This window comes from Pan paniscus, chromosome 8 (genome assembly GCF_029289425.2).
Source record: "Pan paniscus chromosome 8, NHGRI_mPanPan1-v2.0_pri, whole genome shotgun sequence".
NCBI lineage: Eukaryota > Metazoa > Chordata > Mammalia > Primates > Hominidae > Pan > Pan paniscus.
Window position 1 is genome coordinate 84,193,527 of NC_073257.2, and position 27,648 is coordinate 84,221,174.

The following is a 27,648-nucleotide window of genomic DNA, read 5'->3' on the forward strand; positions in this document are numbered from 1 at the left end:
TTCCATGAATATTTCTTCACCGAGCAGTGAGCAATGAGCTTAGTTGGATGAAGCTATGTGGCCAAGTGGGGTCAGTAGGTTGAAATGAAACAGCAGAGTCTAAATCTTTACAAAATCCTGGGTCCCCAAGCATGCTAAATAAAGAATTTGACATTTACACACCTCCCCAGGGGTTTTCCTTCAAGCTATTTCACTCACCTCTTGTACAGAGAGGGCTGTTGGTTTTGTGTCTTTCCAGGGTCCCTTCCCCTGGTAATAGACCCATGCCCTGGAGGCAAGCATGGGGACATGACTGGCCCAGACCTGGCCAATCACTGCATTCCATCCACCTGGCAACAGTAACGGATCCAATCAGGGTCCTTCCCTGGGATTAATGTACAGATTCTGGGTGCAACCAGCTCTCTCTGTCTGCTGGGGCAGTCTTGTTCCCTGCTACATGGAGACAGCCCATCAGGAGTCAGACAGAATGAGGCCAACAGGTGAAAAGAAACAGCAAAGCAAAGACGGTCAGCATGGAGGAGCCCTGGGGTGCTGAACTCACAGTTGCCATCCCCAAAGACCTGGTTCCTCAAATTCTTCCTTCAATTCCAAGACCTGCTGCAGGATCCCCACCTTCTATGAGAGCCAATACATTATTTCTCTGTCTATGCCAGTCAGAGTTAGGTAGGTGTCTGTCACTTGCAACCAAAGGCTCTTGGCTGGTACAGTCCTGTTTCTAAAACCCTGCCCCTGGTGACCAAGCAACCAGCGAAAGCAAAGGGAGACGGTGCCCATCCCGGCAGCAGCCCTCTCTCCGGTTCAGACAGGTCACTCCAGGGCACTTTCTGGTGGGTGCTTGGTGCTGAAAAGGGTGATGCTGAAAAAGCACAGGGATGTGAATTGAAGTCAATTATGAATAGGGTAAGAGAAGATAACAAATCAGACTCTTTCCAAAGGACGCACATGCCCACCCTCAGTGATTCCTTTGGATTACAGCTCTCTTTGAAATATAAGCTAGGACAAAAGTTCAAGAGGCAGAAAGTAGGCCAATTTGCCAAAATACCAAAATACCTTAGATGCAGCCACCAAATTTACTGGTGCAAATTTTGTAAATTAAAATTACTAAAAACTTGTTTTTTTAACTAAATATAACATTTTCAGAAATTCATGTAAAGTGTTGACATTTTGGTTTCCAACAAGAAGCAGCTGGGATATGTTGGCTTGGAAAAAATTTACAGAAAGATTCTAAAGGGAAAAGTAAAATTGTTTAAAGTAACTGAAGAGAAATGAATCTCCAACGGTGAGAAAAAGTACTAGGAGTGCTCGTAGATGTTTTATTTTACTTTATTTTTTATTTATTTATTTTTTGTGACAGGGTCTTGCTCTGTCACTCAGGCTGTAGTGCAGTGGCACGATCTCGGCTCACTGCAACCTCCACCTCCAGGGTTCAAGTGATTATCTTGCCTCAGCCTCCCAAGTAGTAGGGACTACAGGCACGTGCCACCACTCCCAGCTAATTTTTTGTATATTTTTGGTAGAGATGGGGTTTCACCACATTGGCCAGGCTGGTAGATGTTTTATACATGGATGATATTCAAATGACAAGTAGAGTAGGTAGCCTAAGGGTGATGTCAGGGCTGAATTGGGTCAAGATCATTCATTCATGCATTCATTTCAATGTATGTCCTGGTTACCCATGAGGCCCAGGCCTCAAGGATACAGATGTGACAAGACATGCCAAAGAACTTGGCAGGAAGCGCTTCAGGGAGTCAAGAAGATGCAACCCAGTTCTATATCCTTATAGATATATCCTATATCTAGCCCAGGGCAGGGTAGAGGCCTGTGCAAGGCCATCAAGGAGCAGACGCAGCCTAGTTCTCTCTGCCTGCGGAGGTCAGGGAAGTCATGACATTTGAGCTGGGTTATTTTTTTTTTTTTTTTGAGACAGAATCTCACTCTGTCACCCAAGCCAGAGTGCAGTGGTGCTATCTCAGTCCACTGCAGCCTCTGCCTCCTGGGTCCAAGCGATTCTCCTGCCTCAGCCTCCTGAGTAGCTGGGATTACAGGCACCTGCCACCATGCCAGGCTAATGTTCTTGTATTTCTAGTAGAGATGGGGTTTCGCCATGTTGCCCAAGCTGGTATTGAATCAAGCAATCCACCTGCCTCAGCCTCCCAAAGTGTTGGGATTACAGGCATGAGCCACCACACCAGGCCAGTTTTATTTTATTTTTTTTTAAGAGAAAGGGTTCCCTATGTTGCCTAGGCTGGTCTTGAACTCCTGGGCTCAAGTGATCCTCCTGCCTCAGCCTCCCAAGTAGCTGAGACTACAGACATGCACCACTGCACCTGGCTTGGCCTGGGTTTTGAAGGATGTGTAGGAAAGTAAAGAAAGGAGTGGTGAACATTTTCAGGCAGGGGAGGCAGCCCTAAGCAAAAGGCTGTAAGGCACAGAGGGTAGAGGCAAAAGGGAGGACAATGAGGCTGGTGACAAGGGTGAGGACCAATTCTCCAGGCTTTCAAAAGGTGAAGGAACTTGACTTTCACCCTGTGGGTAGTAGGGAGTCATTGAGGGTTTTATGTAGAGGAAAGACCCCACCTCACCCATCTCCATGGTAGTTATGACAAAAATGGATGAGGAGCGCTAGAAAGGAAGGAGCTAGAAGCCTAGTTTGCCAGCTGCTGCAACTGTCCAAGTGACAGGTGATCAGGGCTAAGCTGGGGAATGCATTCATTCAGCAGGTATTGATGAATCTGTACCCAACTAGAAGGCAGACTTAAGCCTGGACAGTTTGGCCCCAACTACTTCTGCAGTCTTCATTTGAATCCTTTCCTGCCTCCCAGCCATAGCACGCACAAGGTCTGCAGCACCCTCTGCACACGGTGTGCGCCCAGCAGACCACCACCATTCCCAGCCCTCCCTACTGTCACACAGGCCCCGTCACCTCTTCACAAAGAGTTTGCAACCCTTGGGAAAGCACCATCCTGCCCCGAGAAAAATCACACTGAGACACGTGTTCTTGTGTCTTTTCTATTGGACTGTGGGCTTCCTAAGGCAGGCCGGGCACTATTTCCCACTGTATCCTCTTTTGCACCACCTAACTCAATTTCTCCAAGCCTGATAAGCAAAGAGCCTTGCATACAGCAAGGGTGCAATAAACCCAGCCAAGTGGACATCCCATCTCCAAGGGTCAAGGCCGGATGGTGTAGCTCTAAGGAAGGGGCAGACCAAATGAGCTTTGACATCTCTGGGATTTGATGATCCCGGGATTCTGAATCCAAGAATCTGGGGTTGAACGGGCTCCTTGGAGCCCAGTGTGTGAGCAGAGGGAGAGGACAAGGAACAAAACCAAAGAGATCCAAGTTCAGTGGAGTCCCAAGCCTGCTGGGAACAATGCTGGAGAAGGGGTGCAGGGAGAGAAAGGTAGGAGCCCACGTCTCCCTAGCTGCCCTCTAACTGCTGCAGGATAGGCCGTCACCTGCCCATCAGCAGCTCAGCAAGTGAACAGGCCCTCTCAGCCCTGGCCCAGGGGTCTTGCGTCTCCTGATGGGGGCCCCTCCAGGGTGATCCTGGGGGTCCTGGGGCAACTTCATATTGAACAGCTGGGCGTTGCCAGGCCCCAGGCTGGCCCTCCGGGACAAGGGGAGTGTTGGAGGACCTGGCTGGAGCTAGCTGCCTGGCAGAGTCAGGGAGGAGGCTGGGGCTGCGGAGGAGGAGAGGTTGCCCCACTGAGCGCAGCCTCTGTTGGTGTCACTGACTGTGATATTGTGATATAAGAAGAAATACGTATTTGGTCTTTGCCCTCAGTTCCTGACCCAGAGCCCAAAACCTTTGTAATTTCCTGAGTGATAGGAACTTCTGACACAGAGCTCTGACATCCCTTGGAATTTCTGGAGTGATAGGAGCATCTTTTGTTCCAATGAGGTGAATCCTGGGGGGCTCCTGGATACCCTCAGGATAAGGACTGGCTGCCAGGGGAACCAACTCCCCCCAACCGCTGGGGAAGGGAGAGGGGCCAAAGGTTGAGGCGATCACCTGTGGCCAGTGATTTCATCAGTCATGCCTACATAATGAAGCCTCCATAGAAACCCAAAAAGACAGGGTTTGGAGAGCTTCCTGACAGCTGAACACATGGAGGTTCCTGGAGGGTGGTGCCCATGGAGGGCATGGAGGCTCCACGTCCCTTCCCACCCACCTCACCCTATGCATCTCTTCCGTCGGGCTGTTCATCTGTGTCCTCTGAAATATCCTTCACCGTAAATGGGTAAAGGTGTCTCCCTCAGTTCTGCAAGCCTCTAGCAAATTAACTGAACCTGAGGAGGGAGTATGAGAACCCTGATCTGTAGCCCATAGGTCAGAAGCACAGGTCAGAACCTGGGGCTGGTGACGGGCATCCGAGGTGGGGGCAGCCTTGTGGGACTGAGCCCTTTTTAAAATTGCTAAATTCATTAATTTTAATTTTTTTTAGACAGGGTCCCACTCTCTTGCCTAGGCTGGAGTGCAGTGGTATAATCATGGCTCACTGCAGCCTTGACCTCCCAGGCTCAAGCGATCCTCCAGCCTCAGCCTCCCAAGTAACTGGGACTGTAGGTGCATGCCAGCTCATCTGGCTAATTGTTTTGCTTTTTTGTAGAGATTGGGTCTTACTCTGTTGCCCAGACTGGTCTCAAATTCCTGGCCTCAAGTCATCCTCCCATTTTGGCCTCCCAGTTCGCCACTGTGCCTGGTGGGACTGAGCCCTGACCTGCACGATGTGTCACTCTCTCCAGGCAGTGTAGGAATTGAATTGAATGTGGGACTCCTAAGTGGTGTCCCCTGGAGAACAACTTGGTGTGTAGAGAAAAATCCCCACACATTTTGGTGACCAAAGGGGAAGTATTGTGTGTTGACAGAGTGAGAGTAGAAGAGAAAAAAATAGTTTCGCTTTTTTTCCCCCTCAGATAGACTATAAAGGAGATTGAGGCCAGGCACAGTGGCTCATGCCTGTAATCCCAGCACTTTGGGAGGCCAAGGCGGGTGGATCACTTGAGGTCAGGAATTCTAGACCAGCCTGGACAACATAGTGAAACCCCATCTATACTAAAAATACAAAAAAAAAAAAATTAGCTGGGTATTGTGGTGTGCACCTATAATCCCAGCTACTTGGGAGGCTGAAGCAGGAGAATCTCTTGAACCCGGGAGGCGGAGGTTGCAGTGAGCTGAGATCACGCCATTGCACTCCAGCCTGGGCGACAGAGTGAGACTCTGTCTCAAGAATAAATAAATAAATAAATAAATAAATAAAATTAAAATAAGGAGATTGAGAGGAGATAGTGCAGGGAGGGGCCTCCTTCCCCACCAGCGCCAGGGAAGCAAATATTCCTGGGAGACTTGGAAGGCATCCACCCTCCCCTCTACTGGCATGGCTGGAATCAGAAGAGGATGGGCAGCGGGAGCAGGAGCTTGACCTCAAGGGTCAGCCCAGCTTTCTCTAGAGGCTGACCCATCCCACAGGGGTGCATCAAGGATGCCCACCCTTCCAGAGAAACAGTGGCAGAGTCACACCAAATGTGCAATGTAAGAGAGAGAGAGAGAGAGAAAGCAAGACAATCCCGAACCTAACAAGACATTTTCTGGACTCGTACCTGTGCATGTTTTTTGTTTTTTTGTTTGTTTGTTTGTTTGCCTGTGCACGTTTTCACAGACTCACAACACTGGACAACTGAGTCCAATCCCCTCATCTTACAGATGGGGAAACTGAGGCCCATGGAGAGGTGCTGACCCAAGTTCAGAAGCAGGGCCTGGAAGAATCTCCATGTCTTACCTTCTTCTGTACTTCCCCAGTACCCACGCTCCCATCCACATTCAACCATGACTTACTGATGAAAACACAGGATTTTCCACCTTGGGCATTATCTCAGTGCGGGAGGCATGCCAGGAGTGGCTACAGCCCTGGGCAGCTGACCTTGCAGTGAGCCAGGCCTGGAGCAACACCAAGGCTCCACCACACACCCCTGCCTGAGCCAAGGTCAGCCCTGGGAAACAGAGTCTTCTCATCCATAAATGGGTCTGAGTGGCTGGTGATCCCTGCCTCGTGGAGTTGCTGAGGGGATTCAACAGCAGACGTGGCCTGGACTGGCTCACGCTTGTGATCCCAGCACTTTGGGAGGCTGAGCCCAGGAGTTCGAGACCAGCCTGGACAACATAGCAAGACCCCCATCTCTACAAAAAGTTTAACAATTAGCGGGGCATGGTAGCACACACCTGTAGTTCCAGCTACTAGGGAGGCTGAGGTGGGAGGATTACTTGTGCCCAGAAGTCTGAGGTTACTGTGAGCTATGATCTCACCACTGCACTCCAGCCTAGGTAACAGAGTGAGAAACCTTCTCTGAATAATAATAATAATAATGATAATAATAATAATAATAATAATAATAACGTAAAGGACATAGGGCATTGAAGGGAACATAGAAATGTTTGTTTTTTCCTCTCCTCTCCCTCACCTATTTTGCTCAAAATATAAAAAGTTCTGGTTTTTGTTTGTTTTTGGTCAAATACACCCCCTTGCCTCTCTGAGCTCTCCACAAAGGTGGTGGGTGGGAGGGAAATTCTGCCTGTAGGACTCTGTGTGCAGTCTGGGTTTTTTCTTTCAGATTTGTTCCCAGGACCCAGTTATTCACCGGAGAGAAGTCAATACATAGACCCTGTTCCCAGGAGGCTAAATGCTGAGGGAAAGCAAGGTGCCGGGATGCGGTGGGCACAAGGGGAGGCCTGGTTGAGGACGGTGCTGTGCCCAGGGAGGGGGTGGGCAGGGGGTTCCCACGCATCTGGGCTCCAGCAATGGTTTCCCGAACGGCCGCAGCCGTGTCTGTACTGCAGGTTGACACCTGGGCCTGTCCCCGGCAATGCTCTGTTTGCTGTTGGGCCAAGGAACCCTGGGAACCCAGGTTGACAGGACATGGTGACAATGGAAGGATTGTTCCAGAAGCCGGGGCCCTGGCTGGCCTCTGGCTTCCCGTCACCTGAGCAAATGTCAATCTGCCAGGTACAAAAGCCAACATTTCCCTGACGGTTGAAGACGCTCATTCAGAAGGCCTCCCCTCAGCAGGCTGCAGGCTCCTCCTAGCCACTCCGAATCCGAAACCGCTGTTCTCATCACCATCCCTTTCATCCTACATGCTGGGAGCAGCCCCTTGGCAAACCCCATCGCTCCTCACGCCACCTTCCAGAAAGCTCCTGAGCCTCCAAGTCTGAGCTTGCTGGTGGCATCGAGACCCAATGAATGGCAGAAAAGCTCCCTTCCTAAGGAGTTGTTCCAGCCAGACGGGCAGAGCGTGCCCTGGCTGCAGGCTGGCACCGGGGGCTTTCGCTGTTTGGAAAGCACGGGGGCTGGTTACCACGGGTGATCCATCCAGCAGATCCTGGCCCAAGGCCACAGTTAGCAAGCTCCAGGGCTAGAGATTAGAGCTCCTGTGCCCAGATTCCATCCCCCTCCACACCGCAAAAGGATTTGTTAAAAGACACGTCTAGTGAGGGGTGGGCAAGGCCCAAGAGAAGAAAAGTCACAGAATAATGACGACAGTCCCCCAGCTCAGACAATCCCAGAAATAAAAGTAAGACATTTAGGTGTTCTTCTGCCACACTGGCCAGGCGTGGTGGCTCGTGCTTGTAATCCCAGGACTTTGGGAGGCCGAGGTGGGCAGATCAGCCTGGCCAACAGAGTGAAACCCTGTCTCTACTAAAAATACAGAAATTAGCCGGGTATGGTGGCACACGCCTGTAGTCCCAGCTACTTGGGCGGCTGAGGCAGGAGAATCGCTTGAAGTGGGGAGACGGAGGTTGCAGTGAGCCGAGACTGCACCACTGCACTCCAGCCTGAGCAACAGAGCAAGACTGTCTCAAAAAAAATAATAAAAAATAAAAATACATAAAAAAATAGAATCATGGGCCAGGCATGGTGGCTCACGCCTGTAATCCCAGCACTTTGGGAAGCCAGCATGGGAGGATCACTAGAGGTCAGGAGTTCAAGACCAGCCTGGCCAACATGGTGAAACCCCATCTCTACTTAAAATACAAAATTAGTCAGGCATGGTGGCGGGTGCCTGTAGTCCCAGCTACTTGGGAGACTGAGGCAGGATAATCACTTGAACCTGGGAGGTGGAGGTGGCAGTGAGCCAAGATCGCGCCACTGCACTCCAGCCTGGGCGACAAAGCGAGACTCTGTCTCAAAAAAAAATTTAAAAATTAGAATCATAATGCTAACAAGCATGTAAGGGCCCGATACATACTCCACTGACTCAACTGGTTTTACCTTTCTCACAAGCCGTTTGCTAAGAGGTGGTTGAAGTCTTTGAAAAGCTCATACCCTGGATGAAAATGCTCTGGAGCTGGATTGTGGTGACGGCTGTATGACACTGCGAACGTACTAAATGCCACTGAATTGTACTGTACTGTATTTTTATCTTTTTAGAGATAGTCTCCCTCTGTTGCCCAGGCTGGAATGCAGTGGCACGACCATAGCTCACTGCAACCTCAACCTCCTAAGCTCAAGCAATCCTTAGCCTCACCCACTGCCCCTCCTTCTCAGCCTAATTTTTTTGTTTTGATAGATACAGGGTCTCACTATGTTGCCTAGGCCAGTCTCAAACTCCTGGGCTCAAGGGATTGTCCTGCCTCAGCCTCCCAAAGTGCTGGGATTATAGGTGTGAGCCACCACGCTCAGCCATAAATGCTGTTTTCGTGAAAAATAATACCAAGGGTAAGAATAATCAGAGTATTGCCAGCAGATGGTGTTTATAAAGTTTTTATTTTCCATTTTCTTAAAAATAACATTTGATTTCCTTTATGCATGTGTGGAGTGTACTTGTTTCCTTAGGCTGAGTAATAGGCAGATAAAGACGACACGAGGCAGGGTCCCCAAGTGGAGGCGCGGCGGGACGTGAGAGGATGGGGGCGCAGGGGAAAGGCAGGGCTGGATGACTCACGGGACGCTTGAGTGCCCATCAACGCACACGCACACAGTCTAACACTTTGTTTTTCAATTTTTTAAAAGACATCTAAAATTACTGAGAGATACGATTTCAGCAGTTAAATCTACAGACGGAAATCCAAGCACTTGAACACAATTCCTAACTCTAAGCTCAGTTATTGCACATCACACAGTTTAAGCAGGCTTCAGGCTGGAAAGCAGTTTGCTCTGCTGGGAACTTCCTCGGGATGTCTGCGTCTCCTTCTGTGGTGTCTCTCCCCTGGGACTGCCGCCAGCCTGCAGCCTCTCGACAACCCCAGGTATCAAAGCTCAGCCATTTGTTCTCCCCAAGGGCTGAGGGCTCGGGCTTTGGTGAAGCAGAGGGTCCCCGTGTTGATGCCAACGGACCCCACCCCCTCCAAAGTGAAGTTGGAAGCAGGTGAAGCTCATGGAAGGCTGAAGGCAGGCGGGCTGGAGTGAAGAGGGGTGACCACCCCCGACGTGTGGGACAACAGGGGGCAGTCAGGATGCCGCCACCCACCACCCCTCCCTTCCAAGCTCCCAGGCCATGCTTCCTTCTCCATCACCCTTGGACCCTCTCTGAGGGGTCTCTCAAGGCACATTTATTTTCTCTGCTGCAACCTACCAGATCTGACATTCACCTCCCCCAGCACCCATGGGCCAAGGAGGCCTGGGGCAGCCAAGGGGAGTTCCAGGACCAAGCAAGCAAGAAACCGTTCTTTGAACACATGGTTAAGCTTCTTCAAGCATGGCCCTAATTCCCCTACCTGCCTAAGCCAGGGGAGTGGGGGCAGGAAGGAGCGAGGCATCGAGGAGAGGGCGCTGGAGGGGCTGGGTGGCAGGCCCCTTGGTCAAGGTCACAAATCAAGGAGCCGAGGAAGGACCGATCTGCAACCTTGCTCATGAGGAAACCTTAACCTTGTCTAACAAAAAGCCACTTTGAGGCCGACCTTCAGCTCCACAGGGAGCTGCTGTTCTGTCCACCTTTGGAGGGGCCCAGTCTCAGTGGGGCGAAAGGCAGTGTGGGGGCTTCGGAAACAGGCAAGGCTGGACCCCTGCAATCCTACCAGAGGCTAGTTCAATCCCTTTTGCTTTCTTCCTAAAACATATTTACAAGGACACACAAACGTGCACAGCCAGAAGACCCAGAGACAGAGAGAGCACGTGTCCCAGGAGCGGAGGGTGACATCAAGAGGACAGGGGACACCCTTCCTCTGAACTCCTTCCTTCCCCAGGCCCCCCAGCATCCTTAACAACCCCCACCCCCACCCCGAGGAGGAAAGTTCCAGAACTCCAGCTGGGACAAATGGAAGAGATAGGTAGACTCCAATCCTAGCAAGAGCAGAAGTTTCAAGTAGCTCCGAGTCAGAGGCGCGGCTGCCTCAGAGAGCAGAGGGCTGATGTGGAACAGCATTTCCCCGAACTGAGCCGGGGCTGGAGTGGGGAGGTGAAGGACAGAGAGAGGACAGGAGAAAGAGGGGACTGGGGGACCTGGAACGACGCGACACCTCAACAATCAGAACTGGGCTGCGGAATGGGAAGCAGTTTATGGAGCTAAGTGGGGCTCTGCTATTTCCCCCAAGAAGGACTCAGAAGATGTTGATTCCAGGGCAGAGTGAGGGGCAGACGGGATGAGGCTCTTCTGTAAAGTCCAACAGATGCTCACAGATGCTGGGAGGCTGGGGACTGCCAGGTTGGGAGCCTCACCCAGAGAGCCTCACTGCATTGACCCCACACCCACCACCCACCCAGCACACAGGGGGCCTCTCCTCACGCTCCCAGGCCACCAGGATGGCCCCCAGGTTCACACACAGGCACACACACACACGCTGCACTCACCACGCACTGAAGGGCATCACAGCCCCAAGTCTGGGTAAGAAATTCTCCACCAAAGGTGTTAAGGAATTTGCTTTGCTGAGGAGAACTAGATGGGTGGGGGAAAACAGCAACAAACAAACAAAAGAAATGCACAGGGCCTCTTCTCATCTGGTGAGATGAGCTCACACTGCTCAGGGGATGTTGGGGAACAGCGAGGTGTGAGGTGTGGCCTCAGAGCCCGGCTGCACCTGTCCTGTTCCCTCTGACTTCTCACTTTTCCACATTGCAGGCTTCGAAACAGAGCTTGGGGAAGCCCCTCTGCTGGGGCAGCCCTAGGGAATCCTCGGAGGGGCCAGAAGGAAGCCCTGGGGGCTGAGGGAAGTGGGGCTGGACATGGCCTGTGGGTGGCTCTCCCCTGGCAGGAGGAAGATCATGGTCTCAGAGTGCGGGAAGGCTGCAGCTTTCGGCAGCTGCTTCTCTCCAGGGTCTCAGGGACAGCTCTCTCCGTTGGTCTGGGCAGGACAGGAGTGTTAAGGGTCAGGGAGGAGGTGGGCACACACCCCCTTAGCCTAGACCCAGGCTCCTTGCCTGCTGCTCCTGGCCCTCAGGCGCCCTCAAGTGGATGAGGGGACCCCAGCAAGGGGGATGGAGGCAGGAGTTGCACCAAGGGGGAGCCAGGCAGAGGTCAACTGTGTAACCACCACCCAGTGTCCCCAAGAGAGCAGCCCAGACCATGGCTCCACCACGAGACCCAGAGAAAAGGGACAGGCTATTCCAGGGTCTAGGATTCAGAGCTGCCCCATCTCAACACCTAAAAGCTCCCCCAGGCTCTGCAGCCACAGCCTCCTCCTGCTGAGCCGACCCCCTCTCCTCACCCTGTTCTACCTGCACCACCTGGGCCACCTGGGACAGACCTCAGACAGCTTGGCGAGGCACCCTGTCCCTGGCCTCTCAGCTGCTGCCCTCCTCCTCCGCCGCCACCACCTTCATTCTCTGCCTTGGGTTAGGAGAGCTTCTCTAGTGTTTGGGGATCCGGCAAAGGGACAGGGCTTGCTGTGGCTGGGCATCCTGGCCCGTCTCATCTGAGGCTGGTGGGGATGTCACACCACATCGGCCCAGTTTTGGGAGGACCTCAGCTGGTAGACAGCTCCCTGCCCCTCCCTCCCCTTTGCAATGGGGACAGGCTCGCAGGCCAGAGCTTGACCTCAGAAGCAGGAGGGAGAAGGGCAGGCAGGGGCCGGTCGAGCCAGGGTAGAAACCAAGGGGAGCCAGGGTAGAAACCAAGGGGTCAGGGCTGGGCTGGAGGACACGGCTGGGGGATCTCATTTCATGGATTTTGACCTGTCAATTTGTATTTGTGTGTGAATGTATTTTAAAACCAACAACAAAAGGAAAGAAAACAGCTACAAGGAGGCCGAAGGGGCCTTTGGGTGACTCACTCTGCCAGGAGCAGTGTGGATCAAGGACACATTTGTCAGCGCATGCCACACACACACACATATACACACATGCATGCACACACGCACTCACACTGTCACCCGTCCCAGCCATCTGTGCCACACACATGCCATGCACACTCACACTCCCAGTCCCCCCAGGTGGAGCAGGGTCCTTCTGACTGCATTTCTGGATCCGTTCTCGAAGTTGCCTGCTGCTGCTCAGAGCTCTGCTGTTGAGTCCCCCCCGGCAGCCGGCTCCTGAGGGCGTCTACCAGATGTAGCCCCCGTCGTCAGCCTCGCCTGCCTCGCCCTCCTCCTCCTCGGCCTCCTCGCCTGCTTCCTCCGTCTCCTTCTCCTCCTCATCCTCCCAGCCAACACCGCTTCCAAAGTCCCCCGAGAAGCCCACGATGTCATCTGTGAGGGGATCAAGCCAACAGCGGGTGAGGGAGCTTCTGGCACGCACCCCCCAGCATCCCACGACAAGGGCCCCCAGGCCTGGGCCCCCAGCAGGCCCTGAGCTGCCCAGCCCGTACCACAGTCAGGGCTCCCATGCGTGCGCGTGCCAGTCAGCTCCAGGCCCAGCTGGTCCACACACCAGCAGTCACCGCTGCTCTGGTCACACTGCATCTTCCGGTAGTAGCCATCCTCGTCGCAGCTCGGGATGAAGATGCCTGAATGAGACAGTGCCAGGCAGGGTCAGAGCAGGGGCCCAGGCTGTGGGCCCCTCAGAGAGGTGACCTCAGGGCCTCATGCAGGAGCAGAAGTCTATGCACCCCCAGAGCCCAGCCAGACCAGGTGCTGACCCCCCAACAGGCCCAGATGCTGAGAGCTGGACACCAGCCAGCAATTCTTTCGGCTCTACTCGCTGGAGATGAGGAAACCCGCTTCCTTGAACCACTGCTCAGGCCCCTGTGCTAGCTCCCAGCCGCCCCATCAGTTTCCCTGACTCCATGGCCCAAGTCTTCTAGGACAGCCAGTCTGACTTCACCAGGTTTGACACTCTCCATCCTCCCACAGTTCCTCCGGCCTGGCTGTCCCCTGCTAGGAAGGCCCAGCCTTCTCCTCCCAGCCACTCTGAGTCCGACCTGCCTCCGGGGCCCACTTGCTTTCCTGCAGGCTCCCCAGCTGAAGCTCCCAGGTGCCTGTGTACAGGTCACACTGCTAGTTCTGTCTTTTTAGTGTGTCCATTTGTGTGTTGTGTGTTTCCGGACTGGCCCAAGCTAAAGGGTTATGAGGCCGGGGAGTGCATCCATCTTGCCATCCGCTCAGAGTTGGGCTGGGTCTATTGCTGTTGTATCTGTGGGGCCGGCCCCCAGGTGTTTATGGAGCATGTGAGTGAGTGTCACTCAGGGAGTGGCCTCACTAAAACATTAGTCACAGCCTTGCTGAAGGAAACTGAACTCAGTGGAGGGTTCCAGGATCCTTCTGTATCCCAAACTCTAGCTCCAGCATGGATGGGCATAAAATTAGTGCCTAAAACACACTTTTCCCGGGGCAGATTGGGAGTCCCTGCCCCATCACAAGGATAGACACAGGAAGGGGGCAACCCTCTTCTGTCTTCCTAGGCCAGGGCCTCCTCTGGGCTCCATGTCTGCCATGAGGCCCAAGGCTGGAGACCCTGGGTCTCAGACAAACCCAGGAAGCCGTCCCCACCTCCTCCTCTGAGAGCCTGGTCTGGCCCCTCACCTGGCTTCTTCTTGGCGGCCTCCTGGATCTGGATGCGCTCCAGCTCTGCCAGGCAGGGGGGCTCTGCGGGGAGAGAAGCAGCCTCTGATGGGACTGTCCCCTGGTGCTGGGGGGATGCACTGAGCCCTTCAAGGCTTAGAGACCCAGGCAGGGGCTCTGCAAGATGAAAACACCCCGTTTCTGACACGGGGTCACCTCACAGCAGGGGTGGGAAGCACAAGGGCTCTATGGCATGAAAATGCTCAGTCTCTACTTAGGGGAGCTCATCCCACAGCTGTGGATGACCTGAGGTCCCCAAGAAGTCCTAGGGACCCATGAGAGGAGTAACAGGATTCAGAAGAGGAGGTGGGGTGAACACACAGACACCCAAGGATGAGAGAGCCCAGGGGAACGTAATGCTAGAGGGAATATTAGAGAGAACTCCCAGGCCTGAAAATACAGCCACGCGCTACACAACGACACTTCAGTCAACAGTGGACGGTGGCCCCATAAGATTACAACACTATTTTTACTGTACCTTTTCTATGCTTAGTTATGTTTATTTTATTTTTATTTTTTATTTGTTTATTTTTTTGAGACGGAGTCTTGCTCTGTCACCCAGGCTGGAGTGCATTGGCGCGATCTCGGCTCACTGCAAGCTCCGCCTCCCGGGTTCACGCCATTCTCCTGCCTCAGCCTCCCGAGCAGCTGGGACTACAGGCTCCTGCCACCACGTCTGGCTAATTTTTTGTATTTTTAGTAGAGACGGGGTTTCACCCTGTTAGCCAGGATGGTCTCGATCTCCTGACCTCATAATCTGCCCACCTCAGCCCCTCAAAGTGCTGGGATTACAGGCATGAGCCACGCGCCCAGCCTTATTTTATTTTTTGAGATAAATAAAATAAATTTTTGCTCTCGTCACCCAGGCTGGAGTGCAATGGCACGATCTTGGCTCACTGCAACCTCTGCCTCCCGGGTTCGAGTGATTCTCCTGCCTCAGCCTCCCAAGTAGCTGGGATTACAGGCACCTGCCACCATGCCTGGCTAATTTTTGTATTTTTAGTAGAGACAGGATTTCACCATGTTGGTCAGGCTGGTCTCAAACTCCTGACCTCAGGTGATCCACCCACCTCGGCCTCCCAAAGTGCTGGGATTACAGGCGTGAGCCACCGCGCCCAGTCTATGTTTAGCTATGTTTAGATGCACAAATGCTTACCATTGTGTTACAACTGCCTGCAGTATTCAGCACATAACATGCTGCACAGGTTGTAACCTGGGAGCAATGGGCCAGGTGCACAGGAGGCCGCACCACCAAGGTCTGTGTAAGTACTCCTATGATGCTTGCACAGTGACGAAATCACCTAATGATGCATTTCTCAGAATGTATCCCCCTCGTCAAGTGACGCATGACTGTAACTGGCAGCCAGCCTCTAACTTGTCTGCGACCTTGGGAAGTCCCCACCTCTCCAAGCTGGAAGCCTGCCTGGTTGTAAAATGAGGACAGTTCCCAGCCTCCTGCCCAAGAAAGCTGCTGTACAGAATGGATGGAGTGGCCTTCAAAGGCCCAGAAAGTCAAAGTGCTGGAGTGATGCAGGTCGCAGGAGGGCTGGGCAGTCAGAGTGGTGAAACAGATCACAATACCACGCATTTGCAGAGGGATTTGTGAATTACACGGTGCTCTGCACAGATTTTCTTGGCTCATCCTCACAACAGGCTCCAAGATAGGTATTGTTATTTCCTGATGCGGATGAAGAAGCAGAACTCAGAAAGATGTGGTCACTTGCCGGGGGTCCCTGACTAGCGTATGGTGGGGCCTGGGCTGAAGCTTTGGGCCCTGACTGCCGATCCCCCACCAAGATGGGGAGAAGCATCCAGTGAGGAACACCAGGGCTTCCCCAGCTCTGGCCACACAGGTCAGGTGAGCCTGGGGACCTCAATTTTCCGAGATGACTCTGGTTTGAAAGCTCTGGTTTCAGGTATATTCAGCTGAGAAATTTCATTACATCTCTAAGGCTGATGACAACGTATGTAAACACTTATTGGTGGCACAAAATTTAAGATGTGCCTAAAAGAAGAATCACCGAGAAGCAAATGCATCTTCACCTCCGAGACCCTCACTTGTACAGCCCCTTCCCAAGCCCTCTGAGGGGCCCCAGAAAGTTTACATTCGTTATTTTTCATACTCTTTCTTTCCTTCTTTTTTTTTTTTAATAGGTTCTTGCTCTGTTGCTCAGGCTGGAGTGCGCTGGCACAATCTCAGCTCACTGTAGCCTTGACTTCCTAGGCTCAAGCAATCCTCCCACCTCAGTCTCTCAAGTGGCAGGGACCACAAATGCATGCCACCATGCCTGGCTATTTTTTTTTTTTTCATAGAGAGGAGGTCTCCCTGTATTGTTGGGCTGGTCTCCAACTCCTGGGTCACATGATCCTCCCACCTTGGCCTCCCAAAGTGCTGGGATTTCTTTTTTAACTCTTTCTTAAAGAAGACCTCCAAAAGTATATAAGCTTCAGGACCCACAAAATCTGGATCCGCCTGGGAGCCTGCCAAGGAAGGGAGCTGAAAGTGTTGGCTTCCCTGGGCCTTAAGGGATGAAGCCCTAAGGGAGTGCAGGAAGTGGGCAAGCTGGGAAAGTGCTGGGCCTGGGGACGTAGCCAAGAAAGAGCCACTCTGACTTCCCAAGAGAGCCTGGAACTTCGGGTAGAGCCCAACGGGTGAGGCAGGGGCCTGGGAGGGGGGCTGCACTCACTCTCCCTCCAGAAGCAGAAGCACCACTCAGCAGTAGAGACCCGGCCATCCTTGTAGGTGTCACAGGAGTTGAAGAAGGGACGGATGCAGACCTCGTACTTGTCCAGGTTGATGGCGGCCAGCTCCGTCTGGTCCAGGAAGAGGTCAGCACTGGTGTCCAGCTTGGAGAACATCCAGCCAATGGAGTCCTTGCAGCTGGCCCCCAGGCTCTTGTCCAGCCCTGGGAAAAGATCAGGTTCAGGCACGCTTCATCTGGCTATTCAGCCGTTTCTCCAGCCCTCCATCCCTCCACCTCGCCATCAGCCCCAGCCCTCTATTCTGGGTCTGGGCAGCTTGGAATCTAACCATGGGATTGAGAAACTCGAGAACGGCCGAAGGTCCTTCCTTCCACCTCCACATAGGACTATGCCTGAACCATTCAAAACACGTTCTGAAAGCCCTTCAGGGAAAAGAATTCCTGCTTTCCCTGGGCTACCCATGTCAGGGTTTAAGCTCCCTCCACCCATGTTAAGTTCTTCCTACTAGCTAACTGGTATCCCTCCTGCTCTGGTGGAAGCTGACTTTTTTGGGGTGAAGGTTCTTTTGGGGCCCAGATTGTAGGGCCCAGAGTCTGGCAGGAAGGAACAAGGGCGGGCTGGCCCAGCATACACCTGTGTCCTCAGCTCCTTCCCTATTTCCCTCCCTCCTCCAGGCAGAGCAGCAAGCTTCCTACCGCTGGCCGGGCTGGCTACACTGCTGGCTGAGCCATTTTGCTTGGAGTTCTCATGAAGGAGCTGGAACCAGTCCCGCAGCCGATCTCCCAGGTCAGCCAGGTCCTGACCGGTGCAAGTCTCTGCAGAACAGAGAGAAGGCATGGAGGGCGAATGTGCAGTGGAGCAGCAGGCTCGATCTCAGTCTGGGATCCTGCCCTACAGGCCAGGAGGCTGGGCAGGGGTCAGGGAGGCAGCAGCAGAAGGGAAGGTGGAAATCAGGGGCTTCCTCTCAAGTCCTCTCCCATTTCCCACCACCCACTCCTTCCTGGCATGAAAAACACACAGCCCAGGTTCCTTGTGGCTGAGTCCCTCCCTCTGCCCACCTTCCAGGCACCCAGGGGAGAAACGAGGGCTGAGCCCAAGCCTCCTGCTCTGTGTTAATCTGGGCCTCTGACCTCACAGCTCCCTCAAGCTTTCTGCATTTTTGCCACTTCCCTCTTACTCTGCACACCTCTTCTACCACCCTAGAGCCCTGAAGGAGGTGCCAGGTGGCCCTTCAGCACCCCTAGCCTGGTGGCCCAGCACTGTCCTCACCTGGTTTGCCATCAGCGGTGGAGGTGGCAGCCTGCTCCGTGGGGCAGGGGCAGGGGCCCTCGCATCGCACCGCCAGCTGCTTGCTGCTCAGGCACGCCTGTTGCTCCAGCTTACACTGCACATGGGGAAAGGTGGAACAGGGGACTGAGGGCTTACCCCAGGGGTCCCCACAGCTGGGGACACCCTCAAGCCTCTCATGGCAGCCACATCTGCCTCCCCCCATGGAGTGCCCATGAACAGCCTGAAGGGTCCTCTTGGTTCCTCTGCAGACTGAGGTGCACGGTGGAGAGAAGCAGGGCCCGGGAAGCAGGGCTCAGAGCTGGTCCTAGCCATGCAGGCTCCCATGAACCTGCTCGGACCTCTCTAAGGATTTGTCCCTCCCAGGACACCTGTCTCCCCTCTCCTGCCCCTGTTGCCCCTCCCCTGCCCCTGTCGCCCCTCCCCTGTGTTAGCTGTCTGTTGCCCCCCTGGCTCTCATGGCCTGTTCCTTGGTCCCTCTGTAATCAGCCATCAGCCCTTCCCTCAATGATCTCCCCACAGTCACCCCAGTGGACTTTTCTCAGTTCTCCTGATAGGACACAGCACCGCCTATGGAGCATCTAACAATTCCTCGGCCTTCGCTAAGAACTGCTTCTGCCATAGCTGCCTGCTAAAGCCGGGTTCTGACCAGGGCCTTTTCTCCTGGTCATATCTCTTTCTTCTCATGGGGCGGCTGCTAATGGGAAGCGGGTCATCACAGCGCTCGACAATATTATCTCACTTGGGAGGCTTGGGTTTATCCTGCTCAGCAGAGAACAGCAAGGCGCACAGAGGCCCAGTGACTTGCCCAAGGCCATGAGCCGGGATGAAAGCCAGACTTCCTGCTGACCTCCACCTCCCTAAAGGACAGCGTGACCCCTGGACCGGACCGCACTGCAGCGTCCTGCCCAGACCTCGCCCTGGCCTTGGGTTGTGGGACACTAGCTCCTCTTCTTCTCCTCCTCCTCTCTGCCAGCTCTGCCAGCTCCCCTGCACCCCTCTCACCTCCTAAATGCAGCCTCTGCCCTGGCCTCTTGCTCATTCTCTCTCTCCTCCCTTTCTTCTCCCTGGATGACCTCATCCCCACAGCAATGTCAATCATCACCCACAGCGGGTGACTGAAGTCTGCATCTCACTCCAAGAAGGCCCCTCAGCCCTGGCACCCACCCCAAGCCAGCTGTCAGTGCCCTCCCAAACCAAGCAATTCCCGACTCCTTGTTGCCAATAAAAACATTCATTATCAGCACCTGCATTTCTATGTTACTTTTTTTTTTTTTTTTTTTTTTTTGAGACAAGGTCTCACTCTGTCACCCAGGCTGGAGTGCAGTGGTACAATCATGGCTCACTACAGCCTCGAACTCCTGGCCTCCCCCTCAGCCTCTCAGATAGCTGGAATCACAGGCACACGCCACTGCACCCAGCTAATTTTTGTATTTTTTGTAGAGACAGGGTCTCACTATGTTCCCCAGGCTGGTCTCAAACTCCTGGATTCAAGCAATCCACCCGTCTCGGCCTCTCAAAGTGCTGGGATTGCAGGCGTGAGCCACCGTGACCAGCCTAAAATTTTTTAAATGCTTTCTCAAATATTGTCTCCTGAAATCCTCACAAAAATCCACATAAGGTGCAAATTCATTCTCCCAATCAGTTCCTTCTTCCATCACCTTCTTATGGAGGATTATTTCCTGCTGCCCCAGAAGGCCCCTGCTCACTGGTGAATACTGGCGCCTCCCTGTGGAAATCCTCCTTTCTTCCCCCACTAACAATTGGATGCCAGAGCTCCTTCTTCCACAGCCCTCCACACTTGGCTGAGGTCTTCCCTCAGTTCCTTTGACTTGCAGTTACCTGACCATAGTGTCTCTTCCAGGCCCCACTCCCCACCTGCACCTGTCCGAGGTCAGGGACAGACAGGGTCTGGCTCCAACTCTCAGGTAGTTCCAGCCAGGGCTGCAGGTGGCCCCAGTATGGCTGGCTGCATTGAACGCACTGACCTTGCCATCTGGCCCCACCTCAGTCCTGGAAACCCCTCCGGAGGCCCCAGCCGGGTCATCCTTTCTGCTTCCTGTGGCCTCAGGTGACTCCATCCCCACCCTACCTGGGGCCTGGGCTCCTCACCACAGAGCTGTAAGTGTGGCCATCTGAGCCGCAGACAGAGGCAAGCTGGGCCATGTGGCAGGGCTTGCAGATGGAGTCTTTGTTTCCATGGAGTTTCACGGTCGGCTGCTTGATCCTACAGGAGAGGGTGGGGGGCACACCAGGGTGGAAGTGACAATGAGGAAGGAGCAGGGGAAGGGAGGGCTGAGGAGACCTGTTCCAACAGGAAGGCAGCAGCAATCTCCAGCAGATCAGCCCCTTCCTGCCCCTGCCCACCCTCCCCACACTGCTGCCAGACCCTCCTCCAGCTCAGAAGGGTGGAACCAACTGAGCAGGGCATAAATTCCCCCAGCTTCTCTTCTTCTAGGAGTCACTGAGTCCCATGGGGCCTTCAGGTAGCAACTCCAGGTCTGAAGGCCAGAGGTAAAAGGGGGTCACACTTCACTTAGGGGGTCAGACCAAATCTGAGGTTGCAAACTGATGACCTCTGGGCCATACTTGGCCACCAAGTGTTTTTTTTTTTTTTTTAATTGAGTTATTTATGCACTAACATTTACCAAATGGGAGAGTTCACATAAATACCTGGATTCTTGGCCTGTCTTTGAAAAATGGAAGCATGGGAGTCCTGGACCTGCATTCCTACATAGCTGTAATAGACCAGGGCCAAGAAGCAGCTGCCTGCTTTCCACCACGCCTGTGCTCCACAGAGTGGCCCGTGACCAAGCACTCTTCATGCATTACATTACCGGCTACGCCCCTGCAGCCTTATAAGACTGCAACCCCATCTTTCATCTTCTATGATTCAGGAAAGAAGGGAGGGAACTGGAACCTTTTCCAGGGTCTTGGAGCCAGGCAGAGCCTTGTCCTTGGGCTGGAGCTAAGACTTCCTTTTTTGTTGTTGTTGTTTTTTTGTTTTTTTTTGAGACGGAGTCTCACTCTGTCACCCAGGCTGGAGTGCAGTGGCGTGATCTCGGCTCACTGCAACCTCCGCCTCCCAGGTTCAAGCAATTCTCCTGTCTCAGCCACACGAGTATCTGGGACTACAGGCACCATGCCCAGCTAATTTTGTATTTTCAGTAGAGATGGGGTTTCACCATATTGGTCAGGCTGGTCTCAAACTCCTGACCTTAGGTGATCCACCCGCCTCGGCTTCCCAAAGTGCTGGGATTACAGGCAGGAGCCACTGCACCCAGCTGGAGCTAAGGCTTCCTTAAATGTCCCTCACTCCTTTCTCCTCTGCAAGCTACAACCTCTCACAAGCTACCACCTTAAATATTTCATGAAGTCACTGCATGTCAGAGCTGTAGGGAACCTCAAATTATATGGTCTAACCTATTTGTCTTAGAGATACTACATCAAGGCCCAAAAAGGAGATGTGACTTTCCCTGGATCCCACAGGGTTTGGTAATTGTTCTCATATGGTGTGGCTTTCTCCTTGCTCATCTCTTAAATGACTTACTTTAGGTGAAGGCAGCCGCCATGTTGTGAGGACACTCAAGCATCCCTATGGAGGGGTCCACATGATCAGGAACTGAGGCCTCCCACCAAGAGCATAAGAGTGAGCTTAGAAGTGGATCCTCCAGCCCGACAAGCTTTCAGATGAAACAGCCCCAGCCAGCACCTTGACTATAACCTCAAGACAGACCCAGAGCCAGAACCATCTAAGAGAACCACTTCTGGATTCCAACCCTCAGAAATGATGTCAGATAATACATTTTTGCTGTTTTAAGCACTAAGTTTTACAATTTATTTAACAGCAGTAGATGGCTAATTCATAAGGAGAGGGTCAGTTGAGCCCTTGCTCTTTGAACACACCCCCTCCAGGGCTCCCACCTCCCCAAACCTCTCACCTGTGCTCCAGCTTCTTGCGACTGATGCACATGGCCCGCTGGTAGCCCTGGGCAATGCACACCTTGTGGCGGCTGCACTTCACCTTCTGGCAGGGGTCCTTGGTGGTATCCAGGGCTGCAGGGGCACAGAGTCAGGACACAGGTCACCTGGGAGAACCCAGGAACCTCCAGCCCCACTTCTGAGCTGGGAGGCCTCTCCCTCCAGCAGCCCTTGATAACCAGAGCTCCTGAGCTCAGAAGTCCCATCCCCACCGGGGCCTGGCTGCTCAAGGAGCCCCCAGGCGGGCTAAGGGCTTGCCCTCTGGTCTAAAGTCTTCACACGTGTCAGTCACCTTCCCCCGCCGGGAGAGTCATGTTACCTTCATCTCCTTGCTGATTGTCCTCCCAGCTCTTGATATAGTCATCCTAGAGGACAGAGAGGGACAAGGGAGAAGGGAAAGGCTAAGATCCATATCCCAGAGGTTCAACTGCGGGGTCGAGGAGAGGCCTGGGCCAGCGATGTCATGTGCCAATGGCCGTCATCCTGGTGGCTGACCCCTGTCCACCCAGGCCCTGCCAGCTGCCTCCCCCACACCTCTATCCCTATAAACCCATGTCCAGAATCCTTTCCAGCCTCTCCCGTGAGCTCCTGATTGCTCCCATGCCACACTGGAGGCTGGCAGGGAAGGCAAGTCAGAGTGAGGGTGTGGAGGGACACAGGAGGGGGGGGGTGTGCTCTGCAGAGATCACACAGAGTGGGGTCCTGGGCAGTACTCACCTCCACTTCCTGGAGATCAGGGAACAGCAGCAGGCCATGGAAAACGGAGCAGGAAGAGAAAGGGAGAAAGATGGGGATATCAGTGTGAGGCCCTCTGGTGTTCCTGGGGTCCCCTGCCTCATCATGTGGCCGAGCAATGGCCTTCGATGGCTGTGTTCCTCTGACCCCCAGGAACCCCAATAAGAGGCCAGTATTCTTATGTCTTCACCACAGAGCTTAAGACTGGCCTTAGGAGTAGCAGGGGCCCGTGGCTTTGAGAGGGTGGGGCACCCCCACTCCGTTCCCAGTCCAGCCCCAGCCCCACCACCAGGACAGATGTCCGAGGTGTCCATGCTGCGTGGGAACAGAGCTTCTCATGCCTGTGCCCTGGGTGTCTCAGAAACTGCCTGAGAAACGGTGCACTGTCTGTCTCCTGCCAAGGCCCCTTCCTTGTCAGTCCCCTCTCCTGACCTCTGCCCACCATGTGAGTGAGGTGGGAGGAAGGCCCCCTCATCCAGTCTGCAAAGGGACGCTTTTTGCTCAAGGTCTGACATCTCTGCAGAGCTCAGCTCATACACGGAGTGAGGGAGGAGGCCATGCCTGTGATGAGGCTTCCCCAGTTATCACGATTCAGCTTCAAACCCTCAGAGGCAGAGGACCCAGAAAGGGCCCTACGAGGTCACCTGGTCCAGCCCCCTCTTTGTGCAGGAGAAAGCCCAGAGACAGATGACCTGACCCAGGTCCTCCCGTCACACAACCCAGGTCTCCTGACGCCCAGCACAGACCACTTTTCTTGCTACAACACACTCTCTGAGGCCTAAGGCACAAGGGAGACCTTCTCACCCTGCTCCAGCTGCAGGGGCCTCTCGGGCCCGTGGACCGCAGAGTGGCCAGAGGCAGAGCGCCTCCCACCTGACCCAGCTCCCTGGCAAGAACACTCAACTTATCTGGCTTCCTCCCTTTCCCCTACGCGGCAGAGACAGTTGCTAAAAAACACCAAACAGTCCCAGGGCACTCCTGGTGGAAACTCTGCCAGGCAGGCAAGGAGGGGGCTTCCCAGGCCTGCAGGCTGGCAGTGACAAGGACCAGCTGCCCACTTCCTCTGCGTGGGGCTCCAGGAGGGGCTCTGGGAGCTGGGGGGAGAGGGGCATGAGAAGCTACGCGCAGCTGCCCCCTTCATCCTGAGTTCTGCCATAGCCCAAAGGAGCAGAGATGTGTAGGGGTGAGCAGAGCTGTCAGGTCTGGGGGAAAAGGGCGGTGGGGCCATGGCACCAAACGGCACCCACATGCATGCAGCAGTGGGCACACAGAAGGGTGCCTAAAAGGCTTTGAAATCCAAGGCCTTCAGGCTTCTGAAGCCTCCCCTGGAAGCTGGCAAGCATCAGAGCAGGCAGGGTGAGGCCTCCTGGACAAAGGCCGAAGGGGCCAGACCCGAGCAAGCAGTTGGCATCACCACCGAGAAAGATGCGGTGTGCACAGGCATAGACCTGAGTGCATGCTTCTGCATGTGTGTGTGCATTTATGCAGACCCAGGTGCACCCATGCACACTCACAGGTCTGTATTATGTAGCATGTATGTGCAGGCATGTTTGTGTGTATGCACATCCTCATTTATGCACAGGTGGACATATGCACACACATGTGTAGTGACAGAAGGAAAACAAGGACACTAACAAGGACATTGTTCACCCAGTGCCAGATGGTTTTTATCCAGAAACGAGGTAACAAAACCCACTCTGTGAGCAGCCTCCAGTTTCACACTCGAGGCTCTCCCTCAGGCTGGCCTTCCTGCCTCTTCCGCAGTGAGAGAAGGAGGCAGCAGGAGACGGGAAGGAGGGGGAGGGCGGGAGGACCGCAGACTGCTCCCGTGAGAGCCCACAGCGGCTCTCTCCCTCTCTCTCCTTCTTCCTCTTGCTTTCACGTGCCTCCCCGTGTGTTCCTGTGTCCCTCTCTCCTCTGTCTCTCATTGAGCCTCTTCCCCATCCCTCTGCTCGGCCCACACCTGGCCCACACGTACCTGTCCTAGCAGCCAAGAGTCCCGCAGCCCCTGGGCCCAGGAGCAGACAGAGGAAGGCTGCAGGGGTGCTTCCTGGGAGCCTGTGGGGCACCTGGCCCAGCACTCACCCCATCCCTCAGGCTTGACCTGAGCGCTCCTGAGCCCCCAGGCAAGCCTCTGGGGAGGCTGCAGGCACCACTTCCCTCGTTTGCTAAAACCAACGAAGCCTTCTCCAGGAGCTCCTCAGGGTGCAGGGGTCCTCTGCTGGGGGTCCACCCCACAGGAGATGGAGGGAGGCCAAGAGAGGTGCAGCTGCTGAGGCCATGATGACAAGGGTTGGGGCAAAAGTGGCAACTGGTCTCCATCAGCTGGGGTCTTCCCGTCTGTACCCATCATCCCCTGGGGCAGGGGTGGGGACAAGGCTGTGCAGGTGACGGGAAATGGCTGGGTTCTGGGAGGGAGGTATGAGCCCTCAACCATACCTGCCCTCAACCAAAAAGATCTGTGTGCCCATAACCCACCTGCCCCAGAGTGGAAGTAGGGAAGGTGCCTCCAGCCCCCGGGTGTCATCTGAGGCCCCTGGCACCGGCTCACTCCCACCTTCTGGCCCAACCCTGCTGCCTTAACCTCCAACCAGGCTGTGAGTGGAATTTTTGGGACTCAGTACACAGTGGATTCTCAAAGGTCAAGACCAAGAATTTATGATTAGAAATTTGGGGGAAAGTGGGGATGGCGTGGGAGTTCTAAGAAAGGGGCTTTCCCCAGCTGCTCCACCATCCCCCACTCCCCTCCTGACTCAGCTGGCAGGGAGGGAGCCCCTTCTGTGCAAAGCACTGCCCCAGGTTCCAGCCTCGACTTTTTGCCTCTGCTGTGGCCAGGCTGGGCAGGCAGGATGGAGGGGCCCCAGTGGATCTGGATTCCAGGACCCTCACTCCCAGGAAAGCAAAGGCAGCCAGCCAGAGAGGGACGAGGAGAGCAGGGCCCTGGGGTCCTGCAGATCCCCAGGCTTCCCCCGACCAGTGCGCCTTGGGCAAGCACCCGACCTCGAGGGGCTCAGTGCCTATCTCCCAGGACTACTCAGAGATTAAAGCAGATGGCACCTGCGGGGTGCCTGGGGTCCAGGAAGCACTTAACAAATCAAAGCTGCTATGATGGAGAAGAGACCCCCGGACTGCAAGTGGGGAAAATGAGGGACAGAGATGCCACATGAGGAACCCCAAAAAAGTGGAGAGGGAGAGGCCACCATGGGGACAGCAGAGACCAGAAGGGATACGAGGAGAGTCCCCTAGGAGGTCTTGTCGGGAGGAATGACGAGGAAGTCCTCTGGGCAGCTTGGGAGTGGCCACTCTGAGGGTAAAACTCAAGGACACACTGAGGGGTCCCTGAGGCCAGGTGTGGGCTGGCGCCACCTTTAAGCTGAAAAAAAGGTGTTTGTTGGCAAGTGCGAATAATGCCTTTCAGTGCAGTGTTGGGTGTCTATTTATGGCACCCCAGTGGGCTCATTAGCAGTTGTGAGAAATAGTCTGATCAGGGCACCTGGGGCTTCTCAGGAAACAGAGGCCCCGTTCTACACCTGAGAGTGGTGGCAGGTGGCTCTGCTGCCGACCTCACCTGGAAAATGGGGATTTGGAAGAGCTCGTGGCTTGTATTGCATGGTGCTTATATATGCTTATCTATCTACCTATCTATATGAGTAAAGCTTTTAATTTAAAAAAATGTTTTAATAGAGATGGGGTCTTGCCATGTTGCCCAGGCTGGTCTTGAACTCCTGGGCTCAGGCAGTCCTCCTGCCTTAGACTCCTACAGTGCTGAGATTATAGGCGTGAACCACTGCACCCAGCCTGCATGGTGCTTTTAGAGTAAGTTCTCTCCAGGCATTTGGATGGGTCTGCCTTTTATCCTCACAGTCCTGTGAAGCAGTCAGAGCCAATAGGATCAACACCAGAAGAAAGGAGAAAACGAAGGCTCAGAGAGGCAGAGCAACTGGCCAGAGATGGCAAGACAAAAGAGGAGCTGAGTCAGGGTTCCCCATCACCCCCTCCCACCCCACAAGTTAGAGTCTCTCTCCTTAAGAGAGGACCAGCATCTGCACTGAGGAGGAGGAGGCAGAGAGAGGACATAGAAGGGGCACTGGGCCAGGAGTCCACTTTCAGCCTGGCCCACGGCGTGTCCTCAGAGAAGTCACTTCCTCGTTGTTGAGGACCTCAGTGGTGACTGCACCTTAGAATCAGCCGAGGAGCTCTTTATTTTTATTTATTTATTGAGACAGAGTCTTGCTCTGTCACCCAGGCAGGAGTGCAGTGGTGCAATCATAGCTCACTGTAGCCCCGAACTCCCAGGCTCAAGCGATCCTCCCACCTCAGCCTTCCAAGTACCTGGGACCACAGGCATGTGCCACCATGCCTGTCTAATTTTTGTTGTGGTGGTTTTTTTCATAGGGATAGGGTCTTGATATGCTGCCCAGGCTGATCTCGAATTCCTGGGCTCAAGTGATCCTCCTCCCTCAGCTCCCCAAAGCACTGGGGTTGCAGGCATGAGCCACTGTGCCCTTCCCCGAGGAGCTTTTTAAACCTTCCAGCACGCACAAGCTACCTGAGACCCCTGAAATCCCATGGGTGGTACCCAGCTCCGGCCACGCTTCTGTGCTGGCTCTAGGCAGGCAGCTTAGAGACCACTGGGCCAGCCATCAGGCCTCAGGTCCCTCTCACTCTGCGCTTATGTCTAATATTTTGCTTATGTTCTTGGGTGTCTTCACCCCAAACACGGGGCCTCTGGGATGAAAAAGAACAGCCATTCTTCCTCCCTCCGAGGGTGCCTCACACAAAGCGATACGAGGTGTGCTGAGGAGCAGGCCGGCCCTGGGAGAACCCAGGCTCCTGCTTCCAATTCCAGGCCCGTTCCTGGAGCACGCTTACCGTGCCACCCTCGAGAACCCAAAGACTGTCCTGCCCCTTTCCCTCCCGAATCCCTCTCGCTTGCCCTCCCTGCCCTACACCCACCGGCCAGGACCACCCCAACCCGAAAAACTGCAGCGCCTCCTGAGGGTCTCCCTCCTC

At 54.3% G+C, this 27,648-nt stretch overlaps 1 protein-coding gene across 1 annotated transcript in view; it reads right to left on the reverse strand.

Annotated features, from left to right (window-relative positions):
• Positions 1-8,981: 8,981 nt before the first annotated feature.
• SPOCK2 (SPARC (osteonectin), cwcv and kazal like domains proteoglycan 2) overlaps positions 8,982-27,648 on the reverse strand; it is a 29,669-nt gene continuing 11,002 nt past the window's right edge. The window contains exons 2-11 of the mRNA XM_008968983.3: positions 22,618-22,626; positions 22,220-22,265; positions 21,861-21,975; positions 20,032-20,146; positions 17,902-18,016; positions 17,328-17,447; positions 16,617-16,835; positions 13,891-13,953; positions 12,738-12,875; positions 8,982-12,618 (exon numbers count right to left, since the gene is read on the reverse strand). Of these exons, the coding sequence (XP_008967231.1) occupies positions 12,473-12,618; positions 12,738-12,875; positions 13,891-13,953; positions 16,617-16,835; positions 17,328-17,447; positions 17,902-18,016; positions 20,032-20,146; positions 21,861-21,975; positions 22,220-22,265; positions 22,618-22,626 (1,086 nt within the window). The 3' untranslated portion in view covers positions 8,982-12,472. The remainder of the gene's footprint in view (positions 12,619-12,737; positions 12,876-13,890; positions 13,954-16,616; positions 16,836-17,327; positions 17,448-17,901; positions 18,017-20,031; positions 20,147-21,860; positions 21,976-22,219; positions 22,266-22,617; positions 22,627-27,648) is intronic.